The 19,817-nt window shown below is 37.7% G+C and overlaps 2 protein-coding genes and 1 non-coding gene across 7 annotated transcripts; 1 reads left to right on the top strand and 2 right to left on the bottom strand.

Moving 5' to 3' along the window:
- Window positions 1–1,175: 1,175 nt before the first annotated feature.
- LOC131310309 (polyubiquitin 11-like) lies at window positions 1,176–2,723 on the bottom strand. Of its 3 annotated transcripts, XM_058337262.1 has the most exons (3): window positions 2,323–2,472; window positions 1,636–2,213; window positions 1,176–1,529 (listed from the first exon to the last, which is right to left on the bottom strand). In XM_058337262.1, exons 1-3 carry the CDS (start codon window positions 2,347–2,349, stop codon window positions 1,457–1,459), a joined length of 678 nt encoding a protein of 225 aa, XP_058193245.1. In that variant the 5' UTR covers window positions 2,350–2,472; the 3' UTR covers window positions 1,176–1,456. The 3 variants fall into 3 exon arrangements, with proteins under 3 accessions (XP_058193245.1, XP_058193244.1, XP_058193243.1); XM_058337261.1 differs by lacking the exons at window positions 1,176–1,529; window positions 2,323–2,472 and adding an exon at window positions 2,486–2,723 and having other exon boundaries at window positions 1,551–2,213; XM_058337260.1 differs by lacking the exon at window positions 1,176–1,529 and having other exon boundaries at window positions 1,551–2,213; window positions 2,323–2,469.
- Window positions 2,724–4,201: 1,478 nt separating this feature from the next.
- LOC131312177 (small nucleolar RNA snoR100) lies at window positions 4,202–4,310 on the bottom strand. Its single transcript, XR_009195754.1, has one exon. It is a non-coding gene; the product is annotated as a small nucleolar RNA snoR100 (small nucleolar RNA).
- Window positions 4,311–5,945: 1,635 nt separating this feature from the next.
- Window positions 5,946–18,181, top strand: LOC131310306 (ankyrin repeat-containing protein BDA1-like). 3 transcript variants are annotated; one of them, XM_058337255.1, is made up of 2 exons: window positions 5,946–6,586; window positions 7,192–8,038. In XM_058337255.1, exons 1-2 carry the CDS (start codon window positions 6,017–6,019, stop codon window positions 7,894–7,896), a joined length of 1,275 nt encoding a protein of 424 aa, XP_058193238.1. In that variant the 5' UTR covers window positions 5,946–6,016; the 3' UTR covers window positions 7,897–8,038. The 3 variants fall into 3 exon arrangements, 2 of the variants coding, with proteins under 2 accessions (XP_058193238.1, XP_058193239.1); XM_058337256.1 differs by lacking the exon at window positions 7,192–8,038 and adding an exon at window positions 17,509–18,181 and having other exon boundaries at window positions 5,959–6,586; XR_009195171.1 differs by lacking the exons at window positions 5,946–6,586; window positions 7,192–8,038 and adding exons at window positions 14,758–14,848; window positions 17,509–17,621.
- Window positions 18,182–19,817: the final 1,636 nt, after the last annotated feature.

A 19,817-nucleotide genomic window follows, 5' to 3' on the forward strand; every position in this document is an offset into this window, starting at 1 on the left:
TTGGAGGATAATTTATAGACGTAGTTTGAAATGACAAGGGAAAATTTATAATTCAAGATTCTGTGGCGTTAAATTTTGGATTAGTGCATGGAGTTGATCTTCAAGTTGCAAGGTGAATTTTAGGATCTTTAGGTGGTGATGTGCATGTATTATGCATTATTTTGGAAAGTGAGAGTAGTGGCTAGTTAATCGATTATTAATTTTAATTCTCTAGAATTAGTCAAGGCGCACGTTATCTGGTTCAGAAGTTATCAACAAAAAGCTATGGATCTTCAATTTACTAATTTTAGAGATGGTGAGGGACACCGCATGAAGCTTTTATAAAACTTCCAAGTTTAAGTAATATTCTTCAAACTACAAATTACCGTAGAATGGCAAACAATAGCGAGATGTGCAGATAAGAACCAAGTTGATAGCCCAGGGAGTACTTTGGACTGTCCAAATGAATTTTGGATGAGTCCAATGTCTGGGCAGTTATGGACCCACCCCCGATGGAATAGTTGAAAAGCCTAGGACAAAGGTGAAGGCCCGAGAAGCCCGAGACATCTTTGGACTGAAGCCACTGCATGTAGAACCCAAGTAGATGCTGAAGCAGAAACAAGCGAAATTTGGAACTGGTTACTCAGCTTCTACGGCAATGAGAGCCCATTAGAGCATCTCCAGCAGTGTAGCAATAATTCTAGCCATTTACCATAGAATTCCCCCTTTGGCTAGCCACCAAACATGTCCACCACCCAATACCCTCAATAAAAACCTCAACGTAAAAAATAAATAAATTCAAACGGGCGCGTGACCAACACGCACGAGAGTAGATCTGACACTCACTCATGTGTGGCCTTTTATTGGTATGTGAGAGCTCCGGTGACGTCAGTTGCCGAATGGGATCGGTGGTGTTGAAATCGTCTCGACGATATCTACAATTTTCTAGGCTCAAAACGATTCTAAGATTAAGTCTCTGTTGAATTACAAATGTATCATTCATTAATAGATTCAGGTAAATATATGTTTAACATTAGAGATGTCTTACCCATATCAAACTTCTAACACAGCTAGATGATCCAAGCTTGTGCTAGCCAATGAGTTAAACTATGCATATACAGAATATGTATATGGCTGGCAAGCTCATTCGAGCCAAACCATTAATGGCTTGAGCTCGGCTCGTTAGTTGAACAAGCTAGAAAATGCAGCTTGAGCTTGTTTATTTACACACCGAGCCAAGTTTGAATGAGCCGTCCTCAAGCCGGCTCTATTCATTTGCTGCCCTACTCATGGCCATTGGCCTCTAAGATCATTCATCACCATAGTACCCAACACATAACCAAAGAAAACGGATTGTCTATACGATCACAAACCATAAACGACTCCTCGAACCCACAGACCAACCACCTCACAAGACACAGCGACTATGAACACAACTCATTAACCAACGGCGACCACAGAACCACCAGACAACCCCTCAGAACCCACCACAGAGATGGAGGACAAGGTGCAGGGTGGACTCCTCCTGAATGTCGAAATCAGCCAGAGTCCTCCCATCCTTCACAGAATAACTAACCACCAAAACAAACAAAATCTAACACACCCAGCGTTGTCAACAAGACCAAAACACCCCTAAGATTCGGCTTGTCCTCTGGCTCCTTGTCCTTCAGCTCCCTCCCAAAGAACATCAACCTCTGCTGATCCGGAATCCCCTCCTTATCCTGGATCTTGTCCTCGTCATTATCACTCGTATCAGAACTCGTCTGCCCAGTCAAGGTCTTGCCAAAAATCTGCTTCCCAACGCGAAGGATAGACCCCTTCTGGATGTTGTAGTCCGCGAGGGAGCAGCCGTCGTCGAGCTGTTGACTGGCAAAGATGAGCCTCTGCTGATCCGGGGGGATCCCTTCCTTGTCTTGAATTTTCACCTTGACGTCATCGATGGAGTCAGAGCTCTCCACCTGCAAAGTGATGGTCTTCCCGGTAAGGGTTTTCACAAAGATCTGCATCCCACCACGGAGACGCAACACCAAGTGAAGGGTTGATTCCTTTTGGATGTTGTAGTCAGCTAGGGTTCGGCCGTCCTTGAGCTGCTTGCCGGCGAAGATGAGCCTCTGCTGGTCCGAGGGGATACCCTCCTTGTCCTGGATCTTGGCCTTAACATTGTCGATGGTGTCCGAGCTTTCCACCTCGAGGGTGATGGTCTTGCCGGTTAGGGTTTTCACGAAGATCTGCATCTGTAGGATTCAATCAACAATCAAGTCAGAAATTGACAGCCTTCAAACAGAGAATGGAAATCAGACTTTCGGAGCGAATAAACAACAGATTTTCCTCGACCAGGCATACTTGAATTGAAATTCGTAACAAATACATCAAAAAAAATCCTGAAATCAGCAGATCTGAAGATTTTTTCCGACCAGACAGATTGCAGATCTAGATATAGCAAAATCGTTTGATCCATGAACAGATCTACCTAGGGAAAAACCGTTCAATTCATTAATAGAGCTACCTAGAGAAAAATCGTTCGGTCTATTCACAGAACTACCTAGGGCAAACTTGTTTGATTCACAAATAGATCTAGAAAAAATGAATTCATTTGATTCAACAACAGATCTCGAAAAACACGAAATCGCTTGACTCATTAACAGATCTAGAAAAAAGCAAAATCGTTTCATTCCGTTTAAATAACAAGAAAAAGCAAAATTGTCCGATTCAATAACAGATCTAGAACAAGTCAATCTAAACGAAACACACAAAGAAGAGATGAACAAAACAAGGGAGGGCAGGATGAAACCCTCGTACCTTGAGAGAGGGTTGAGGTGTTATTCCGCTTTCTTTTTAAATATTTTTTTTCAAAAAAACGTAAATTTAAATTTAATGAAAATAAAAAATAATTTTTTTTGCACAGTTTACGAGATCTATCAAATAAGATCTATATCGGTAGAAAAATTATTTACGTAAACACATGATTTTTGACCTTAAAATTACCTTTCTTTTCTAAAAATTCTTTTTTTTTTTGAAATTGAAACGGGTTTTTACAGTTCAGTGGACATTGGGCCAAATAAGTCCCAACTGATGGACTACTTTTTCAGAATTCATTAGTTAAGTTATGAGAAGGAGAACATTAATTCCCAAGACATGGTATTCATTATTTATCAAGACAAAAATACCCTTGATATTGAAAAATACTTTTCAAATTAGACATTTTACCTGGCACATTCCATGTTTTTTCAATTACTTTTCTCCGTTTCATACCAAGAGCAATTTAATGTAAACCTATTCATGAGTTGGGTATTAGTTGCCCCAAGGCTCACTGAATCGTAAAAACCCCATAACCGAATGAGACATGTGGTGTGGTGGTTTCCGCTAGCTCCTCCGGATCGCCTCTCTCCATGCTCCTCCACGTAACTTGTACCAAGGCGAGAGGTGGTGGTCCACCCTTCGCCCCTCCGACAGTCAAGTTAGTATACCGGAGAGAGAGAGTACTTTAGGTGGGTGTGAGAACATACCTTACTCTTGGGCTCTCTTCTCCTATTTATGGGACAGGGGTACTTGCTCCCTAAGCTAGGGTATGCCCAACACGTGCCTGTGATGTCACCATACACCGCCTTAAGCTCGATGACATCTCTATGACATCTTGCATATGTCCGCCTTATCTCCGGAAGCCCGTAGACACTTCTAGAACCCGCTGGAGGGGCATTCCTAATGGGGACCACACCTCGGGTCAGACCGTCATTGGATACTCAGCCGACCCGACAGACCGACACGAACCCCCGGGCATAGGTCTCTTACTGAGCGACTCAAACCAGAGGACCCTTTGGCTTGGTCCTCCTCCTTCGCTAGACTTAACTCCATCTCGTAATGCCCTGAGCGCACTGAGTTCGGCCTACCGTGGCTAGCCTGATCCACCCTCATGGTTGTTGGGGTCCGCCCTGAGGCTATGTTCGGATTCGGCCCACTACAAGAAACTTAGAATTTATAGACCAGAAAAAGAGGGGAAAATCATTGTCACATATAGATATTCGGCTTTTAGACAACAATAAGAACTACATAACATAACATACAACATAATATAATTCATCTAGTCCCCAATCATTGAGGTATGGGCGGGGGATGATTGAAGACAGATCTAACATTTGATAATATATGCACAAACTGGCTGCTATCAGAATACCATTGAAACAGTGGCCCCCCTAAACTTTCAAGAATTGAGGAGCTATAGGAACGTTTTGCTGCAGAACTATACCCCCAAATTAAAGCCAAAATGACATCAGAGAGGGCAGGTCTAGAGATCCAAATCAATTTATGTGCAAATTACCATACTTCCTTCATTGATAGTCCAGAGCATCGGTATGAACAATAGACAGAAATAAGAACTAGCCAAACAAAATTCACACTCAAAAGTTTTTTTTTTTTTTTTTTAAGAAGTAATTCACAGTCAAAAATTTAGCGCTGGCACATTTTCGGTTTTAGGCTTCAGTATTTGTAGGATTGCAAGAGAACATGTATCATTTTGGCCTAAGATTCAGGGTTTCCAGAGAAGATTTTGCTGGTAGTATTTTTTCCAAGACTTGTTTGCGAAAAATCCTTTCTTCAGTTTTGCGATATCAGTAGTGTCAGTTTATTTTTAGCTTAGGAGGACAAAATTCTGCATGATGTAGTTTCTAACGCTAGCCTCTCTGCTTATTGTAGGGAAGAAGGTGATGTATGACTTATTGGTCAATCGAAACCTGGATTATGCTTATTACTTGCTTATGTACATCATTCTGTGGATTCACTTGGATATTCTAGAACCATGATGTGGAATGAGTATTTTTTTTTTCACGATTTTCTATAGAAATCGAACACAAATCTAGACACATTAGTCTGTTAAGTCAGTTATGAATTTTGACTCGGTACAATTTTGTTTTATCGGATTTGACATTTTCTACCATATGTAGTATTATCTTGTGCTTGAGCATTAGACAGTTTGTGAAGGTTTGATGTGGATGCAATTTTGGATGCTCCTGGTTTGATGCAGTTTTGTTTTCTTTTGGATTGGAGTGTGAAAATCTTGATGCAGTACAATTAAGGGTACTCGTGTCATTTTCAGTCCTTTACTAGTATTAGGATTCCCTATAGCTTTAACTTGTCCTAGCTGATAGACTAGAAAGTACCATCGGAAGTGGTTGCCAAGATGGCAAATGGTGTGGTGGTGAAATTCCCCACAAGCACACGGTCGCGAGTTCGAATACCGCTTGTGGGTAATGTTGTGTGGTTTTTGATTACATGTTCTTAATTGGGATTCCTCTGTCATGAATCTCATCATCAGTTTTGAAAATTCGTTTACTAAATTGAAATTCTTTGTTCTTCGTTTGATTCCTATTTGGTTGGGAAGGTACCAAATGACGGAAAATTTCTCCCACAACACATTACCCCACTTCAATCTTCCCTTACACCCCAAATAGCAAATTCTTCATGCGAATACGCTCAGCTCTTATTGCACTCTAAAAAGCTTCAAACTATGAGAGAACCAAACCGTCCCTTTCCTTTAACGCCTTTCTTGTCCTTGAAGTTTTTGGTTGTGTCGGATGTGAAACCTTCTCCAGTTCCTTGTCTAGATCCACCCCTCGGATTGGACTCTTCTGGCCATCAGAATCCTGTTCTTGTCCTGCTTGAGGACTGCATCACTCAAAGTAGATGATGCCTCACCAAAATCGCGAAAAGAACCCGCCTCACTTTTCTTCTGAAACACAACCTCTGCCCTTTTAACAACTAAGGGAGAGGAAGGAATAATAGCAACAGGTCCGCAACCTCTACTTCACAATTACAAAAGTCATTTATTTGTACCTTAAACTACTTTAGCACTTCCAAATTCCTTGTTCACTTTTGCTTAGTGAATAGTGATAAAGAAAAACTCTTTCTCGAAAGAGAAAAAGAGAAAGACTCTTGCCTATGTGCATATATTTAAGTGTAGTAGTTACTCTGGTGCGAAACACAAGTGTTCAATTGAGAGAGAGAGAGAGAGAGAGAGAGAGAGAGAGAGAGAGAGAGAGAGAGAATGGGGGGGAGGCTCAATGAAGCAGAGATCAAAGTACACGTAAGTTCGTTGCACGAAGAACATGAATGCAATCTTGATGGAGCTGTGGTGAAATGTTTCAATTGGACTCCTCTACATGCGGCTGCATCAAGTGGGCAACTAGAGCTTTTCCAGCAACTGTTGAGTAGCAGCCCAGAGCTTGCTGATGCTCTAGATTCGCAACAACGATCGCTCCTTCACTTGGCATCGGCCAACGGACACATTGGGATTGTGAAAGCATTAACAAAGGTGAGACCAGAGATGTGCCTAGCTCGTGATCGAGATGGTGCAAACCCTCTTCATGTTGCAGCTATGAGAGGAAAAGTCGAGGTCTTGGATGAGTTGTTTCAAGCTAACCCCCATGCAGCTCGAGCTTATAGGGTGGACAGGGGAGAAAGAGAGACTATCTTACACATATGCGTCAAATACAACCAGCTACAGTTTCTACAAATGTTGTTGGAGAAATACTTTAAAGGTGAGGAGTTTGTCAATGCTAAAGATAATGCTGGCAACACCATACTACACCTTGCTGTTGCGGATCGAAGATTCCAGGTACGTTAGGACCACAATCAAGGCTTTAGTTTGGCCTCAATACTTTTGAAGTATGATAATTTGAGACCAAATGTGGGAGTACTTCTTAAATAGCTTAGTTTGTGATGAATCCAACTATGTTTCTAGGTCTGAAAAGTGAGTAAAGAGCACACTATATATTTTTGGATAATTTTGAAAAAAATATGAATATAATTTGAAAACAACTCAGAAAAGAAAGGAAGTAGCCAAAATATTGAACTGTTTTGGGTAATTTTTATTCTGGTGATTCTTTTGAAGTTGTTTTTTTTTTTTTGGAAAAAATTTAATTTGTTCATTTTCTCTCATCAAGACATATCATATTATGATAATATTTTAACCAAAAAGTTACAAAAGAAAAAAAGCCAAAGTCAAATTTTTTGGTAAAATCAAACTCTAACTCATTTATTCTAGGATACAGAAACGAACATAAATTAGTAGTGAATGATAAGTTCAGAATAAAAAGAAGAATATTTTCAGCGAATAATGGCCAGATAGCTTAAAATGTTTTACTTCGAAGAAGTGTATGATGCCGAAACTGTTATTTGAAAAACAAACTATGAATCCCTCGCATCTAATGGATGTTTCAGATTATCGAGCATGTTCTCAGCCACACGGAAATACATGTCAATGCAACAAATGAAATCAAAAAAACAGCGATGGACATTCTACTTCTTGGACAGAAAAAAGGAACAGAACCAGAAGGAGTAGACTATGATATTCAAGCCTTAATTCGAAACACACGTGCTAAAAGAGTCAAGGATACCGTCGATCCTTCGAAATTACCAGAGAGAAAAAATGCAATTATAATAGCTGCTGTACTAATGGCAACCGTAGCCTTCCAAGCAGGGGTGACCCCTCCAGGTGGTGTTTGGCAAGACGATTCAGATGGACACAAAAGCGGAGAAGCTGTGATGGCTTACAATCATCCATTTCTGTTCTGGTACTTCTCCGGTTTTAATATAATCGGGTTTGTCGCATCTCTAGTCACAATCAGTTTGATCATGATTGAATTCCCCTTCAAGAAAATGACACATTGGCTGTTGATTGCTTCGCTTATGGGCGCAACAATTGTATCGATAGCGATAATGTACTTAATTTCTCTTGCTGCGGTTGCGCCTGGACCGAAACCAAGCAACCGAACAGTCCTTCACATTGGTGGGATTCTAACTATAACTTCGGTCACCATAGCAGCTGCTTCTTTCCTATTGTGCATGATAGCAAGAACTATGCGCAAGAGAAAGAGCAGAAATAACGCCGTGGATCCACCTTCAGAAAACGAGGCTAATGTTTGATTTTTTTCTGTTCTTATTGTATGAATTTTCATGAGCAATGCAATAATCATGCATGCTCTGGTGTTTAATTTAAAATTGTTATGTTTAAATTCAAGGTTTGCTAGTTATTGTAATAAAATTGGATTGTGATTTGCGAGTAGTAGTACTCCTCGTCTTTCCCTTATCATTCTATTGGAATCCCCTCCTATTGATTTGGTATTTTCTTTACCTTTTCTTTTAACACAGAAAATTTCCTTTTCACTATACGAATACTCAACAAGTAAAATAAAAGAAAGTTGAACAATAATAAAGGATGAACACAAGGATGTAAGCGAAAACCCCCTTCAATAGGGTAAAAAATCACGGGAGGAAATCAAACCACTACAAATAAACATTATGCAGCTACAAAACGATCTTAATTAAGACAACCGTGAATCCTCACCGACTGACTGAAGATTGAATTGCCAAATCCACGTACACCGCACCAAGTGGTTGATTGCTGAATGCCTTGAATCCACAAGTCCTCCAAGATACTTCCAGAATCCACCGTAAGAACGATTCACTTTGTAGAATCAAAGTTTGATAATAGCTTTTGGAGTTATTCTGAAAATCTGATGACCAACCGATCATATGTTTACTCCAAGAGACAAACTAAAATCTCCCTCCGGCATTTCCTCAATTTTGGAGCAAGAGAAGAACTGCACTCATATATTCGGTCACTTGGCAAAACCCAAAAGAACCGTATATAAATAGATAGAAAAAATGACTGTTTCGAAAGAAAAAAAAAATAGAAAAAATGGCAAGTTTCTTAAGCACTGGTGAAAGCTATATTGGAGTTTCTCGAGCACTAATTCTGATGTATGTTTCCATATTTCATCCACTGATTCTGTGATCCCCTTTCCTTGTAGGCTGCTATAATCACGAGATTTTCTTGAAAGATTTGATTTTCTTCCACCAAACTCGACCTTTCAATTATACAATATAATTGATATACTTCTTAAACAGACGATCTAGAAATATAAAAGAAATAAGTTAGAGCATCCACAGTGGTATAATCAAAATTAAAATGTTGTTAATGTTAGCAACATTTGCTTAAAAAAGAGCTCACACACTACAAGAAAAATTACATTGGGTGACGAATAAAAATCGTCACAAATTGCATGTTTTTCGTCACAAATAATATAGGTGACGAAAAAAAATTTGTCGACTAAAGGTTGTCGATGATTTCTACCTGGTGACGAAATCTATTTTTCATAACCTATAGTGCCTTTTGATGACGAAATATTTCATCACCAAAAAGTGAATAATTGGTGACGAAATTTTTTTCCTCGCTTATTGTGCTGTTTGACGGCGAAAGAATTCGTCACCGATAGGTCACATCGGTGACGCAAATTTTTGTCACCAATATAAGAAATTGGTGACGAAATTTTTCGTTGCAAAAGACGTTTTCATATGGGAAAAAAATCCTTCTTTCTTGCTTCTACTGGGTTTCAAATTTTTCGTTGCAAAAGACGTTTTCATATGGGAAAAAAATCCTTCTTTCTTGCTCTTACTGGGTTTCAAACCCGAGTCCCTTGAGTTTTTCGTATAAGCCCCGACCAACTACACCACACACACTTTTCAATAAATATTTGAAATATCTAATATATAACATATATGTTTAACATGAAAATATATTTCGAATGTAATTTTGAACTTTTAAATATTAAAATTAGCAATTTTGATAAACATGAAAGTTGTAGGCAATTGAGTTATTGTTCAAACCCAATTTGAATTATGTCAATCGGAGTTTTTAGTAACGAGTTATGTCCGAAATATATTTAGTGACAAAGAGCAATTCATAAATTTCGTCACGAAAGGTACCCATTTAATGACGAAATATATTTTTCGTCACTGAAAGCGTTAAAATGGTGACGAAAAATAAGCATTTGGCGATGAAAAAAATATTTCGTTACTAAATTGGTCTCATTTGGCAACAAAATATATATTTTGTCACCAAATGATTATCTTTGGTGACGAAAAATAATTTTGTCACCTTTTTTAAGCTTTTGGTGATGAAAAATGTATTTCTTCACCAAATGGGTACCCTTTGGTGACGAAATTTTTTTTTTGTTGCTAAACAAGTATAATTGGTGACGAAATTATTTTGTCAAGGAAGTTGTTAAAACAGTGACGAATTTATTTTTTCGTCGCCAAATATACTCATTTAGTGACGAAATTAAATTTTGTCGCCACTTTTTCGTCACCAATTTTCATTTTTCTTGTAGTGACAGTAGAATAATCAAACTTAGCAACCTCTTAGCAACTCATCAAATTTTGACCATTGGATAATCAAAACTAGCAACTTTTTGCCAATAATCAAATTTAGTTGTCTCCACATTTCCTCAATCAAGTATACCATCATAATACAAAAACCTTCTCTCTCTCTTTCATTTTCAACATATTTCTAAGAAAAATACTTTTAAAAAAAAGTTTCTATTTTTTTGCAAAAACTGTTTTTTTTTTCAAAACTGTTATTTATTTATTTTTGCAAAAACTATTTATTATTATTATTATTTTCAAAAAATGTTCTTTTAAAAAAAATTCAAAAACTATTTTTTTATTCGAAAACTGTTTTTTTTTTGAACTTTTTCTTGAAAACTTTTTTCTTAAATCAAAGATTTCAAAAAACTATTTTCTCTTTTTCTAATAACCTATTTTTATTAGTTTGAAACCTATTTTTAAAAAATTATTTTCTATGTTCACAATTTTTAGATTTTTATAAATTGAAATGGTGATGTGACAAGTTTTGATTATTCAAATTTGATTGTACCATTGTGGACCTCTACATTGCTAACCTTAACAATCCCTTAAATGCATAATCAAAAGATGACGTGGCAACTTTTGATTATTGACTTTTGGTTATTCTACTGTGGATGCTCTTACAACCCAATAATTAAGGGATACAAAACAATGAGAGTAAATTCTATCCACCATAGGTGGAAATCATGGGGTTTTCACCACTGCTTGTGGGCCCTACAAGACTTTTTTTTATTACAATCTGAACCATTCATTTTGTAGGGTACGTAGGGTAGTATATCTATGAAAAAAATCATCTTGATTAGATATCGATAAATATATCGTAACTTGTATTTTGGTTGGTTTATAGAATGGATGGTTATAGATTTTGAAGTTAAATTGTCCATGACTGTACATTTTATAAATCGAAATTCAATTTTTAATACTCCCTCCGTCCCTAAATAAGTGACCGGTGCTCAAACTTAGGCCTTTAAAAAAATGAATTTGTTTTGTTAAAAAAATTTAATTTTTTTCCCAAATGAATAGATATCAATGAGCTTTATTAGATTGTAAAAAAAATTTAGATTTTTTTTCGAAAAATATGCATCTTTTGTAATCCTAAGTTTGCGTGCTGAACACTTATTTAGGGACGGATGGAGTATATCTTTTGATGTCCGATCAACTTCATTTTTTTGCATGAATATATTATTCTGCGGGCCCTATATGATGAACGGTTCAGATTATAATAAAAAATGCTTGGTGGGGCCTGTAACGGGCGGTGGTGGAAAACCAATGGTTTCCACCTGTACAATTTTATCTCCAAAAGAATATGTGTTTTTGTCATGAGATTTACCAAAAATATAAACCTTACAATCTTCCTTTTTAGCACTTCCATGACAAAACACACATAGTACATTCATCCGGCAACAACCAACATAAAAGAAGTACGGACAGACAAAAACATACTAAGGAGTGAGGAGAACGAGATTGAGGGAGGAGAACCCTCATCTCGGTCATGAAGGAGGCAAACTGAGCCGCATGTTTGGTTAGTGCCGCTGGAAGTTGAAAAAGTTGCTTGCCTTGGCGCACTTGGTCTTTGAGAATTACCTCAAGCAATATTCATAACTACAAAATCTGGTCTCAGTAGTTTTTGAGAGAGCATCCTTAATGTTGTGTGGTTTTGATTACATGTTCTTTATTGGTGATTCCTCTGTCATCAATCTCAAGAATGGCAACGGTACACATCTGGTGTAACTAAAAATGTTACGCCTGTCAATGGTTAAAGTTATGCCTCTCAATGTGTTTCCCACTTCTCCGTCGGGTAGGTGTGAGCGGAAAATCCAATGGCGTGTGCGGTGTGAGCGCGGGCGTGCCAGGACTTGTCGGCGTCCAATGTACAGAAGGCGTGAGCGCCTCGATCTGACTTCGTATGTAGTGTGACTGCGTGTGACCCAAAGGGTGAAGTCACAATGAGGTTCGTGGTTTTGCCACAATGAACGTGGACTTAAAATTTCCCAACCGTGTGAGAAAAAGAAGAACAAACGTAGAAATAACTTTATTATGTCGTAATAATAAAGTTGAGGGTACAAGAGAGATAGAATAACTTTATTATGTCGTAATAATAAAGTTGGGGTACAAGAGAGATAGAATAACTTTGTTATGTCGTAATAACAAAATTGGGATACAAGAGAGATAGAAATGAAGGAGAAATGAGATAATTGCTTCGCTAGGAAGGCTTTGGTTTTAAGCATTGAGCTTGATTGGTGTAAGAATCCATTTTTCTTCTTGTCTTCTAGCATTTATAGACAAGGGTCTCCACGGTTTTGCTGAGCTTCGGAAATCAACTGCTTTTTTCGAATTGGACAAGTGTCCCATGCCCCATGCACGTTGTAGCAGTTAATTGAGATCATGGGTGGTTTATTAGAAGTTATCAAGGGTAATGGGCCACGTCATGCTCCATTTTTCGTGGCCATCAGAGAAACACAAATCTTTTGACCTAGTCAAATAGCCTTTCACTTCTAAGAAACTGCCAACCCACTTCCTTATTTCATGGTGATCATGGGTAATGGTCCATCTAATTAAATTAGATAGCCTTATTATATGTTTTACCCTTAAAGATCCTTCCAGAACCTCAATTATTTTCCATGAGCTATGGGCCTCTTAGAATTTCATCCGAATAATTAAGCTCAAAAAGGCCAAGTCTCATATCCCAGTCAAATAAAAATTAATTGGGCTTTTTGATACATAGCCCATTAATTTTTAGCTTATTAAACTCTTAATTCACGGCCCAATTTAATCGAATTTCAATTAAATGGCCCTCCAGCTCTAGTTCAAGATTTGGTGTCAAAAACGGATGTAAACACAATGGTTAAAGTTATGCAATCTCATTGGTTAAGGTTATGTCTCTCAATGGTTTTGGTGCATACGTATGCACGGTTATGCCTATGTTACGCCTCTCAATAGTTTTGGTTACACCTATAATATAATGACCATATTACTCCTCTCAATGATTTAGTTACGCCTCTTAATGGTTTAGTTATACGGGTGCATATAGTACGTACTTGTATACCGTAGTTTTTTTCCATCTCATTTATCAGTTTTGAAAATTAGTTTACCAAATTGAAATTCTTCGTTTGATGCTTTTATTTTGGGAAGGTACCAAAGTACAGAAAATTCCTCCCACAACATTACCCAACATCAATCTTCGCTTACACCCGAAATAGCGAATTCATCATGTGAATACTCCCAGCTCTTCTTGCACTCTAAAAAGCTTCAAACGATTAGAGAACCAAAACCGTCCCTTCACTTTAATGCCTTTCTTGCCCTTAAAGTTTTTGGTTGCGTCGCAACTCGCATGGGAAACCTTCTCCAGTTCCTTGTCTGGATCCACTCCTCGGATTGGACTCTTCTGGCCATCAGAATCGTTAATTGTTATTGTCCTTGTTTAGGACTGCTTCACTCAAAGTAGATGATGCCTCACTTTTCTTCTGAAACACAACGTACGTCCTCTCCTCTTTTAACAACTAAGGGAGGGGAAGGAATATATAGGATGATGCTATGGTATTTCCGGTCATTTTGGGGACACCGTAATTTTTGGAATAACGGATAATTACAAACATAACAAAAACTAGTAATATGTATAACTAAGGTTTTATAAAGGCATAACCCCCAAAATCTCCAGAATTTTTGGGGATTTTGAGGGTTATGCCTTTGTAGGGTTTTGGTTATACACAACACAGGCCTTGGTTATGTTTATAATGGTCAGCTATGCCAAAAATTATGGCGTCCTCAAATGGCAGGTGGACACCGTAACATTTCCCGAATATATAATAGCAACCTCTATTAAAGACAAGCTCTACTTCACAATTACAAAAGTCCTTTATTTGAACCTTCAATTGAGAGAGAGAGAGAGAGAGAGAGAGAGAGTGGGGGGGGGGGGGGGGGGGGGGGGGGCTCAATGTAGCAGAGATCAAAGTAAACGTAAGTTCGTTGCACGAAGAACATGAATCCGATCTTGATGGAGCTGTGGTGAAATGTTTCAATTGGACTCCTCTACATGCGGCCGCATCAAGTGGGCAACTAGAGCTTTTCCAGCAACTGTTGAGTAGCAGCCCAGAACTTGCCGATGCCCTAGATTCGCAACAACAATCGCTCCTTCACTTGGCATCGGCCAACGGACACATTGGGATTGTGAAAGCATTAACAACGGTGAGACCAGAAATGAGCCTAGCTCATGATCGAGATGGTGCAAACCCTCTTCATGTTGCAGCTATGAGAGGAAAGGTCAAGGTCTTGGATCAGTTGTTTCAAGCTAACCCCCATGCAGCTCGAGCTTATAGGGTGGACAGAGGAGAAAGAGAGACTATCTTACACATATGCGTCAAATACAATCAGTTACAGTCTCTACAAATATTGTTGGAGAAATCTCTATTATAAAACAGAAGGGTGTGGGGACAAGTTGTTAGAACGGCTTAGATTCATTTGATCCAAAGGCTGTAGTACATCCTCTCACTTCCTGATTAAGTACCCATGGTTTTCATCTAAATCACACAACTGTCATTTCCTCCTAACCGGGATGCGTAGTGCCGTAGGCACGGGCTAGCACTAGTACTTTAAAGGTGAGGAGTTTGTCAATGCCAAAGATAATGCTGGCAACACCATACTACATCTTGCTGTTGCAGATCGAAGATTCTAGGTACGCTAGGACCACAATCAATACTTTTGAAGTATGATGATATTCAAGACCTAGTAAAGAAAGAAAACACTAAATATTTTTGGATAATTTTGAAAAAAATATGAATTCAGAAAAGAAAGGAATTGTAGCCAATATAGCTAAACTGTTTTGGTTAATTTTTATTCCGGTGATTCTTTCGAAGCTTTTTTATTGATTTGTTTTTATTTGTTCATTTTGTCTCATCAAGACATATCGTATTATGATAATATTTTAACCGAAAAGTTAAAGAAACAAGCCGAAAGTCAAGAAAAATTGGTAAAAGCCAACTCTAGCTCATTTATTCTAGGAACAGAAACGACCATAAATTAGTAATGAATGATAATTAAGTTCAGAACCTTGATTCCATATATAATTAGTAGTAAATTTGGATTTGTACTTAGGCTCCGTTTGTTTGGGCGTAAAATATTTTTCGGTAAAATGTTTTACCTATTTTTTAGTGTTTGGTTGTGTAAAAAATTAGAAAAATATTTAACATGTAAAATATTTTCCATCAATTGGATGAAAATGACTTGCCCTTAAATATTCCGTAAGTTATTTTCCGAAATGAACCCCCTGCCTTTTACTGCAATTCCTAGTGCTCAATTTTTTCAATTGTCAGTCTTGACCTACGTTCAATTACAATATTCTCAGATTTCTCTACAGTTTAAGCCCTCCTCTCTCTCTCTCTGCACTATTTTGTTGATTTCTGAAAATATTTTCAAATGCCAACCAAATACTGAAAAATAAAAGTTTGAAGTTTATTTTCTGCAAAAACATTTTACATGGAATGTATTTTACATTGTAAAAAATTCTACATCGAAACAAACGGAGCCTAATTAGTGCACCTTTTTCTCTTACTTCTATATATTTGCAAATTAAGCAAACAAATTGCAATTAGTGCCACCATTTCTTGCACTTCCGAAAGTCGATGGACACACATTAAGGGTCCGTGCGTTTCAAAGTAAAATGTTTTTCGACAGTAAAAGTTTTTTCATGTAAAATGATTTTGCAAAAAATAAGAGTTCTGTTTTTATTTTCCATTGTTTGGTTGATAGTTGGAAAATGATGTATGTAAGTATTACGGTAAGGGCTTCCCCTTTTCTCCCCTTTCCCGACCAAATTTTGATGATCCGAGCCGCTCAATGTGTTCAGAACGTGATTTTAAGAGTACTCGTTGGAAATCAACAAAAAAAAAAGACCGGGAAGGGCTTGATTTGAGTAGTTTTTATTTGAACCGTTCGATAAAATACAAACAAAAACTGCTCGGATCAAGCCATTTCCTGTCTTTGTTTTTGCTGATTTGTCGCAAGTACTCTTAAAATCATGTTCTGAACACATTGAGCGGTTCGGATCATCGCAAATTGGTCGGGAAAGGGACATCCTTATCGTAATACGGTAAGGGCGCCCTTATATATATATATATATATATATATATATATATATATATATATATATATATACAGTCATTTTCAAATGAGTAGGTTAACTAAAATAAGGACCTTCCCATTTCTCTCATTTTTCGATCGAATTTAGATGATCCGAGCCGCTCAATGTGTTCAGAACGTGTTTTAAGAGTATCTGTGAGAAATCGGCAAAAAAAATGACCGGAAAGGGCTTGATTTGGGTAGTTTTTATTTGAACCATTCGATAAAAACATAACAAAAACTGTTCGGATGAAACCCTTCCCGGTTTTCTTTTTGGGTATTATATATGTATGTATATGTATATATATATATATTAGAGTTAGGTTCCGGTGAGGTATCCCTCATTTTATTAAAATGCGGGACTTCCCTTCCCGATTGAATTTCGATGATCCGAGCCGCTCAAAGTGATCAAAACGTGATTTTAAGGGTCTCCGTGAGAAATCAGCAAAAAAAAAGACCGGGAAGGGCTTCATCCGAGCAGTTTTCATTGAACGGTTCAAAAAAAACTGCTCGGATGACGCCATTCCCGGTCATTTTTTTTGCTGATTTTTCGCGGGGACCCTTAAAATTACGTTCTGCACTCATTGAACGGTTCGGATTTTCAAAATTTGATCGGAAAATGAAAGTCTCTCATTTTAACAAAATGAGGGATCCCTCAATTGAAAATTCCTCTATATGTATATATATATATATATATGTATGTATGTGTGTATGAATTACATTCAAAATTTTGTCGTATTTGATGAGAAAACACATGGTTAGGCCATAGGTGTATGAGATTGGGATGTGGGGAGCTCAGTAAAGTATTGTAATTATTGGTCGAGCAGCGTAGCCAAAGTTCGGAAAATGACTTACCACATTTTCAAGAAAAAAACATTTTCACCCATATTTTTTTTGTACAACCAAACACCAAAAAAACAAGTAAAACATTTTCCAAGAAAATATTTTACGCCTAAACGAACGGAGCCTAATACCCTAAATTTTTCATAATGAGTTTCAACAAAAGCTTTCAAATGTATTTTTTTTTTTTCGAAAAGACCCCAAGTTCTAGTTGGTATAAACTTAAGTTGCCTTGGGCTAAAATACTTTCGGCCCGACAGCTACAAGAAGAATATTTTCAGCAAATAATGGCCAGATAGCTTAAAATGTGTTTGAAAATTTGTGAACTATTAATTGGAAAACAAGCTATAAATCTTTTGCATCTAATGGATGTTTCAGATTATCAAGCACGTTCTCAGCGACACGGAAATACATGTAAATGCAACAAATGAAAGCAAACAAACAGCGATGGACATTCTACTTCTTGGACAGAAAAAAGGAACAAAACCAAAAGGAGTAGACTATGATATTCAAGTCTTACTTCAAAAACATGCTAAAAGATTCAAGGATGCCGTCGATCCAACGAAATTACCAGAGAGGAAAAATGGAATTATAGTAGCTGCTGTACTAATGGCAACCCTAGCCTTTCAAGCAGGGGTGGCCCCTCCATGCGGTGTTTGGCAAGACGATTGAAATGGACGTACACAAAAGCGGAGAAGCTGTGATGGCTTACAATCATCCATTTCTGTTCTGGTACTTCTCCGGTTTTAATATAATCGGGTTTGTCGCATCTCTAGTCACAATCAGTTTGATCATGATTGAATTCCCCTTCAAGAAAATGACACATTGGCTGTTGATTGCTTCGCTCATGGGCGCAACAATCGTATCGATAGCGATAACGTACTTAATTTCTCTTGCTGCGGTTGCGCCTGGACCAAAACCGAGCAACCGAACAGTCCTTCACATTGGTGGGATTCTAACTATAACTTCGGTCACCATAGCAGCAGCTTCTTTCCTATTGTGCATGATAGCAAGAACTGTGCGCAAGAGAAAGAGCAGAAATAACGCCGTGGATCCACCTTCAGAAAACGAGGCTAATGTTTGATTTTTTTCTGTTCTTATTGTATGAATTTTCATGAGCAATTCCATAATTAATCATATGCTGGAGTTTAACGTAAAAATTGTTGTGTTTAAATTCAAGGTTTGCAAGTAGTAATAAAATTGGATTGTGATTTGCGATTGAGTAGTGTACTCCTCGTCATTCCCTCATCATTCTATTGGAATGTATGGAATGCCCTCCTATTGATTTGGCATTTTCTTTACCTTTTTTTTAACACCGAAAAAGAGTTCTATCGATGTTAAACAGAGGCCGAGAGAAAGGCATCAACGATCAAAAGAGAATATCCCAACTAAGTAGGCAACTTCTCTGAAAGCTAAAATCATGTGCCGCCTAGACACCAGAATAATAATTTCTTCTTGGGTATTCTATTGCAATTATATTCTTGAGAGCATTAACTAGCAATAACTTCTTTTTGGGCTGGAACTACAGAATCGTGTTATATATTGTCCTGCTTTAGGACTGGACCACTCAAGGTAATGTTGTCCAAAAAAGAACCATGGGAGATGGAAGGAATAATAGTCCAGAAGTACCGCCACTTGGCATTCTGGACCACTTTACAACCATATATTTTTGTAGGATCTACTACTAAATGTATGAACCCCACATGAGCGTGTGGTTATAAAGTAGTTCGGAGTACCACGTGGCGGTACTCCCGAATCTACTGAATAATTACTCCAAATCAGACCCCCAATGGGCTTGACCCAAAATAGAGTTAAAATCCTTACTAACATCTTTAGAACTAGGCCCAAGCCCACAACCTCTATTAAAGACAACCTCGGAGTACCATGTTTATTTGAACCATATACAATGTTTTGCCTAATCAATGAAGACTTGGAAATATCGAAGTGCACAACGGAAATAAATTCTGAAGATAATGTTTTGTCTACTCGCTGCGAACCACAAGTATTCAATTGAGAGAGAGAGAGAGAGAGAGAGAGAGAGAGGAATATCAATGAAGCAGAGATCACTGAAAACTTAACTTCATTGAACTAAGTCCGAATTCAATCTTGAAGGAAGGGTTGGAAGGGTTGGAAATATCTAAGTCCACACAATGGAAAGAAATTCTGCAGATAACGTTTTGCCTACTCACTGCGAGCCACAAGCGTTAACTCAATTGGGGGGGAGCTCAATGAAGCAGGGGTCAATGTCTGAGGTTCTTGCGAAAAAGGGACCCTCACGTGCTTTAAGCAATAAGAAATGAGTATTTCATGTGGAGGGTAGGTGGCGTGCACTAGTATTTTTAGTGCTGGCTTTATTTATTTATTTATTTTCAAAAAAAGTGGTAACACAAAGCCATGCTATGTAATCCACGTAGAAGCTACAATTTTTAGACCCGTGCATAATTTGTTATTTGAGTGTAATAATAAAATAAACAAATAACCTTATGTATTACTTTGTCATACAAGTAAATAAACACAAATAACTTTATGTGTGACAAAAAAAATAGACATATAAGTTCATATATGTTACTTTATTATTTTAATATAAAAAAACACACACAGATTATGTTATTTGTGTGACAGGAAAAACACGCATATAACCATATATATGTTCTTTATATGTGGCACCAAATTAAAACATACCTCCA

Source organism: Rhododendron vialii, chromosome 12a (assembly GCF_030253575.1).
Source record: "Rhododendron vialii isolate Sample 1 chromosome 12a, ASM3025357v1".
In the NCBI taxonomy this organism is placed as follows: Eukaryota; Viridiplantae; Streptophyta; class Magnoliopsida; order Ericales; family Ericaceae; genus Rhododendron; species Rhododendron vialii.

Coding starts and splice junctions, on each gene's coding strand:
- LOC131310309 (XM_058337260.1), bottom strand. CDS start 2,349: ATGTATTTGTTACGAATTTCAATTCAA. Junction 2,214..2,322: donor TGTTACGAATTTCAATTCAA/GTATGCCTGGTC, acceptor TGAATCCTACAG/ATGCAGATCTTCGTGAAAAC.
- LOC131310306 (XM_058337255.1), top strand. CDS start 6,017: ATGGGGGGGAGGCTCAATGAAGCAGAGATCAAAGTACACGTAAGTTCG. Junction 6,587..7,191: donor TTGCGGATCGAAGATTCCAG/GTACGTTAGGAC, acceptor TGGATGTTTCAG/ATTATCGAGCATGTTCTCAG.